The sequence below is a fragment of the Telopea speciosissima genome, chromosome 4 (genome assembly GCF_018873765.1).
Source record: "Telopea speciosissima isolate NSW1024214 ecotype Mountain lineage chromosome 4, Tspe_v1, whole genome shotgun sequence".
NCBI classification, from domain to species: domain Eukaryota; kingdom Viridiplantae; phylum Streptophyta; class Magnoliopsida; order Proteales; family Proteaceae; genus Telopea; species Telopea speciosissima.
Window position 1 is genome coordinate 71,043,456 of NC_057919.1, and position 6,787 is coordinate 71,050,242.

General features: G+C 42.1%; 1 protein-coding gene across 1 annotated transcript; it reads right to left on the minus strand.

Moving 5' to 3' along the window:
- Positions 1-4,434: 4,434 nt before the first annotated feature.
- On the minus strand, positions 4,435-5,763 carry LOC122657589 (probable transcription factor At3g04930). Its single transcript, XM_043852337.1, has one exon. It carries the CDS (start codon positions 5,722-5,724, stop codon positions 4,498-4,500), a length of 1,227 nt encoding a protein of 408 aa, XP_043708272.1. The 5' UTR covers positions 5,725-5,763; the 3' UTR covers positions 4,435-4,497.
- Positions 5,764-6,787: the final 1,024 nt, after the last annotated feature.

Below are 6,787 nucleotides of genomic sequence, written 5' to 3' on the forward strand. Positions count from 1 at the left end.
TATCAGATTTGGAGGTAGTCCCTGATCTTGTCAAGGGCCCTATTCCCCTGTTATGTGACAACAGAGGGGCCATTGTACAAGCTAAGGAGCCTAGGGCTCATCAGAGAAACAAGCACGTGCAGCGAAAGTATCACCTCATCAGAGAGATTATCCAGCAGGGTGACGTAAGTATCTCCAAAGTGGACACAACTGAAAATGTGTCTAATGCCATGACAAAGGGTTTGTCACCAGGAGTGTTTGAGAAACACATGGAGGGCATGGGTTTAAAATGTATGGGGAATTGGCTTTAATGTACAAGTGGGAGATTGTTGGATAAGTGTGTGTCCATCAAACCCGATTCGGTCCGGTTCAACCCGGTTCACCTTTGTATAGAACATTTATACATTTTAGTTTAATATTGTCACATGCGATATAAACTTTTTGAGCATTATGTGTCCGTAAGTTATACTTAAAATGGTAGTCACGACTAGGGTTTGGGCTGGGCACTCTTATCATATGGTCGTCGCATTGGGTATGCCTAGACATGTCATGTCAGGGTACGAATGCGAATGCTCACATGTTTGATGTGTGCATTGGCGAAGAATCTACTTTGTCGATTTCCTCATGTATTACTGCCGGATGTAGGAAGGGATAGACATGTGTCACCGACACGCACTGAGGGAACCTGTCACTGCAAAGTGTGATCGCATTCTTTGGTTCATCAATGCGAGACTCAAGCGAGTCAAAGTCGGTGTTCGGGAATGCGTGAACACTTTGTGAGTGAAGGAGTTATCCAACACGGTCACCACTCGCCCGATTGGGGAACACCAAGATAGAGACTGCTCGTGCATGGTCGGATCGAAACGGATCCGAGCATCGTTTTGGAAATGGTTTTGCAAAATTTATTTTACATAAAATGATACATTATTTATAGTTATTTCAAATAAAGTGTTTTATCGAGTTTTGCGGGACCCGATCGGATGCTCAAACGCTCTTATATGGACATGTACTATGGATTGGGGTTTGGCAATACATGTGTACATGCCCTAGATTCCATAATGATGGTGTTGATTAGTGGGGGGGTTGTATATGATAAATTGTTATCATATAGGGAGTTATTTGAAATTTGCTAATTTAATTGGCTCTTTATTTAATTAATGGATTTGGGGCTAATTGTAATTATCCATTAATAATTAAATAAAGAATCTAATTAATACTTTCCCTATTAGATTCTGCTTCTTCACCTATGTAGCACTTTGAGTTTAAACAGAATCGTCGGGGTGAGAGAGAGAGAGTCGACTCTCACTAGGGCTCTATTAAATCTATCTAGGATTTAATTAAACCCTATTATTATAAATAGGAGACCATAAAACGCAGAAGAGGGAGCTCTCCACGTTTTTGGAGCAGACACTCTCTCTCCTACATTTTTGGTTTCTCTCTCTCCCTCTTGTGATCTCTCTTCTTCTTCTTGCTTCTCTCACCTGTGTTTGAGAGTTAGGGTTTGTGAAACTCTAGATCTGTGCTGAGGAGTTTGAGGGCATCTGGGATTGGAGTGTAGAACCTTGGTAGCACCATTGGAGGTTCAGATCTGTTTGCTTGGAGCGCTCATTGGAGGAAGAACTACTATCTATTGGAGGAGCAACACTTGAGGCTCACCAGGTTAGCAGTTCTTTATTAATTCCTTATGTTCATTGATTATTAATATTTATGGGATGCGAAAGAAACTCGAATCGATTAATTTCCGCTGCGCATTCGAGTATAGGATGGATCCTTCTTGCCATGTGATGAACTAGAGACGAATTTCTCCGTCCCTATTGTGATAATTAATTTTATGGAATGCAATAGGGAAGGAGAAACCGTAATAGGGATGCACCAGGGTTCCCATGGGCGACCATGGGAAACCCTAAAATTAAAATGGGGCACCCATGGGACACCATGGGCTAACCCAGGGCGTGCGAAACCCTAAAGATAAATATCTTGGTCTCCCTAGGGAACCATGGTTTGATCCCTGGACCGTTGTTTGGACAACATTTCCATCAAAGGCAAAATCTTTGGATATTTGGATTTTTCCCCCTTTTTTTAAAAAATTAGTATTATTTTGGATGATACTGAACAATACAAGAACGTCTACCAAAATAAAGAACAATACAAGAACTGATCATGTCACTTTAGACCGATATAGATCAATTTTGACTGATCTGGATCAATTTTAGCCCTGACTGATCCCGGGATTAAGTACCATAGTAAGAGAACCATAGGTTTTTTTTTATTTAGGCAGCATTTGGTATGCATTCCAAGTCGATTTTGCATTCTCAAATGATAAAAATAATTGTTTTTATCGTCTGAGAATGCAAAATCGACCTAGAATCCATTCCAAGAATGCATGCCAAACAAAACCTTAGACTTTTTTTGGAAGCAAAATTTCTAAGCAGCCCTATTCTTCTAGTACAAACAGACCCTAAGGAGAAGTTATCAATTTGTCCTCCCGGGAAAAATGAACAAAGAGAGGAAATCACTCATTACTATCAATTTGAGTTTTTTTTTTCTCTTTTTTGGGGAGAATTAATGTGGGGAAAAAATCCTCTACAGTACCTTAATCTTGCAGTGCCTTACAGTTCGGACCTGAGAGCTCGACACGTGGAAGAACTACAAAACACCGTAAGATGCAGGAATTACAGAGGATTTTAATCCATGATTGTGGGTCCTTCGTTAGAATTGAAGTGAAACTTTAAAACTCATGCTATATTTTACTTCACCGTAAATTCAGATAGCATTTAGGATTCATTCAAAAAACCCCTTATGGTTTTAGTATATTCTCCAAAATAGCCTTCCATATGTATCTGAAGTCCTATGGTGGTTTAAAAAAAAAACTCGACCCTTTTTAATGATGATATACAAACATTATTAGAGCGCATGAACAGCTCCACTGGTAGCATTATAAACTCGTGCTTTATCTTTTATTTTGAATAAAATCCCGGTTATCACAGATGGAAAGGAGGAAATTATAATATTGGGGGCAAAGATATTACTCTCATATAGGGGTGTAAATGAATAGCCGAAATCCGTTTCCGTATCTGTGTCCGTATTCGTTTAGCACTATCCGAATCTGTCCGAAAGCTAAACGGATGCGGATACGGCTAGGCTATAGCTATCCGAAAAACTATATTTACATGTAAACGGATAAATTATCCGATCCATATCCGTGTCCGTATCCGTTTAGCACTATCCGAATCCGTCCGATAGCTAATCGGATGCGGATGCGGATACGGATATAGCACTATCCGAGCCAAATCCGATCCGTTTACAGCCCTACTCTCATTTCTTGGGGAACCCCAGAATCCATCAGGAGAATTTTAAATGTTAACAATAGTACTAGGCAAAATATGATAAACTGAATAAAAGAAATTGCCCTTTGGGCTTTGACATAAATAATGGAACATCCTTTTAAGATACACTCAATTGTGGATGAGGACTCGAGACTAAATTTCATGCCAATGTTTTTTCCATCATTAAGGGGTTCAAAACTGATCCCCATTGCTCAAGAAAAATCTAGAAGAACCAAAAACTGTATAACGAAGAGAATTTGTTTTACTCATTTAGGAAGAAGGGGAAAAAAATCTTCACAATCGAAACTATACATTCTAGTATGACTTAAAAGATCGAAATCTACAGAAAGAATTCCACTTTTCTAGGAATGCAATGAGAAAGAATCCAATAAAGAAATTACTCACATTAAAATAAAAAGTCGCATCATTTTGTCTAAAACCACAAATTTCTTTCAATCTCCCAGTTAGTTTAATCAGAGTCCTCTACAAGGGTACCCATGAAAGAGGCGGATTTCCCAGATGCTTACTTGAAGGTCTTCCAGGATTGAAACCAGGGGCACAATGTACTGAATCAGCCAAAAACTAGCACAAATTTGGATGAAATTACAGCCTTGTAATGCTAACAGGGGGAGGTGGGGGGCATCATTAAGAAATTAACTAGGAGATTCCCCAGATGTTTAAAGTCTTTCGGGTTCAAAAACCAAGCAGTACCATATCAGCCCCAAATTTTCCAAAAACCAAATGGATTCATAGGCTATAGTTATAAAATTAATACTAACTTCGGGGCATCATTACCTAGTATCCTAAAGTATTTCATCTTTTAAACAACTTTACCGAGTAATGAAAGGAAGCCTATTTCAGGGAGGGTTCCAATAGAAAAGCAGCAGCCACACAAATTCTTCATGAAATAATAAGAAAGGGAATTACTGGTGGATGTAGAGAGTATCTATATGATTTCCTACTGGATCCTATTGACAACCCCTGCAGCTCCCAATCAACATATAACTGAATAAAATCACAAGTGATTTGAAACATACAAGTAATGGCCGGATACTTTCCTGCGTCTAGCCGTCTCTACCCATAGCACGAGCAACACTCCGAGGGGGGTGGGGTGGGTTGTCCACAGCAAATCTCTACGATAATTTAATGGAGAAAAATCGAAAACTTACTAGTAATTGTGAGCAGTCATCAACTACCCACCGATCGATCTCAGCTCCTCTAACGCAGACTTAATCTGATCTTGCACTAGTTCTATCCGTTTCGAGTACACCTCCAATTCCAAAATCTGCTGCTTCCTCCACTTCTCATCAACCATCTCCCCGCCAAGGAAATTCAAGGAGGAATTTTTGGCCCCGAAGCTGAGGGGAAGGGGATTCAGAGCGAGACCACCATATCCCCCAACGCTACAAGGCCCGCCCATCGCGCAATAAACTAGCTCCTTAAACAGAGGCGAGAGGCAACTCCTTACCGTATCTTCGATAACATTCGGGATTGAATTGGATGAAGTAGTCTGACCGTGATAATTCGGTAACTCATCCTCCGCTGCTCTCTTTCGAGACCGCCTCCGGGACCTCGACATCTTCTTGTCAGAATTATTAGCATCGACGCTGGAATTGTTGTTATTGTGTAAATTCTCGTTACTGTTGGTGTTGATCGTGTTGTTGCTCGCAGGATTTGGATTCCCTTCTTCATCTTCCGATATAGCAGCAGCCTCTTCGACTCCTACTGCGACAGTACCGCCGGTACCGCTCCAAATCTTGCGACAGATCTCGAAGGTGGCCTGGTCGTGAGGACTCTTAAAGGAGAATTCTTTGCCGGAGCTGATCCGACTGAGGACGTTACGGTATTTCTTTTTCAGCCTACGAAGCTTCTCGACGAGCTGGCTCTTGTTGAAATCGAGCTGCAATCGAGTTTTGATCTGGTCGTAGAAAGGGGCTGTGTCATGATGGTGAGAAGAATTGTGGGCTCCTCGCTGCATCGTATACTCGAGGAAGCCTTGCAACAGTCCGATCTCGTCTTCATCGGTCCACAGGCGTTGAAATAGACGGCGGGAGTCGTCCAAGGCGGGGGGTTTCTTTTCTTCAGCGGCGCCGGCTGCGGGGGCTGCCAGGGGGACATCGGAGATCCGCTGACACTGGTGGTCGGGTGATGAGCCGGTGGCCGGTGGTGCCGTTTCGGCAGCAGAGACATTAGGGGCAGTGGTGGAAGGAGGGATCGCCGAGGAGGAGGAGGAGACAGAGATGGTGGTTGTGGTGGAAATGTTAGCGTTCACTTCGACGGCGTTAGAGGAAGAATCCTTGTTGGGGTTGTCTTCGGATATGGAAGACGTTGAAGGAGAAGCGGAGTTGATATCCTGGTCATCGTCTTCGGGAGGATGGGCCGTCAAGTCACCTTGTAACTCTTCTTCATCTTCATCCATGTCTCCATCTTCTTCGCTCCCTACATCGTCAATCTCTTCTCCCCCGATGGAACGTTCTTCTTCGTTGGGAGACATTTCTCTCTGCTTTACAGGAAAGGTTTGGGAAGGGGCGCTTGTTGGTCTGTTCTTCTTTCGTCGTCTTTACAGCAAAATAGGCCTCGTTTAGGCCACCTCGAATCACAAATTCAGAATTGACAATACGAACTAAAGAGGACGAGTGCGGAACCCCTCTCTCGATCGATTTGGGTTAAGGCTCGGACTCGTGGCTGTGGCTGAGCCTGAGCCGAAACATCAACAGCATGAGGGCACACGAGTTTTTTCTGTGTTCTCCCATTTTATACTCTCTCTCTCTCTCGCTCTTTTCCTTACATAAAATAACCTCTTTGTCCTTCAATATATGATAACCATTTTGTTGCTATGCCGCTCTTCAGAAAACCCTCTTCCATCTCTTTTGGAGAAAAAAACCCTCAGCAATGCGCCCTAGTCTTACGAAGAATTGCAGTATGGGCTGAGAGCTTGACATGTGAAAGATGCGACATCCAACGGTGCCAAGCTCGAGAAGAAAAAGAAAAAAAAAAAAAAAAACTGTCTTGCTTCGAGCTTGCAACGTTAGATGAAGCTTCTGTTAGATTTTTTCAACGACGATATGTGAGCTTGATTAATTATTGAGGTAGTCATAGATAACAATTAAAATACATGGACTAATATGGCTTGTTACTAGTTATTCTTGAGTTGGACCAGATCAGCCCATTGTGAGAGTGGGTTAGGGTTTGGGAGTGATGAATCCTCACTTTTTTTCTTTTCTTTTTTTTCCACAAGAAAGGAAGCTCTAAGGGAGATTTGGAGACTATAGAAGATTACCATTGCGGCTGTGCAAGTTTGATCGTGGATTCGCAACTTTTCTTCATCAACATATGTAAATGTAAGGTCCACATCGGTTCTCTTCTCTTTATTTCGTTACTGTATGAAATTCGTTTAGGATTTCTCAAGAAAATTCTAACAGCTTCTTCCATGTGTGGAACTCTTAGAGGTCCACACTAGATGGGATTTTGGTCCCTCCCTT

Excerpts from the sequence above, each read along its gene's own strand:
- LOC122657589 (XM_043852337.1), bottom strand. The coding sequence starts at position 5,724 with ATGGATGAAGATGAAGAAGAGTTACAAGGTGACTTGACGGCCCATCCT.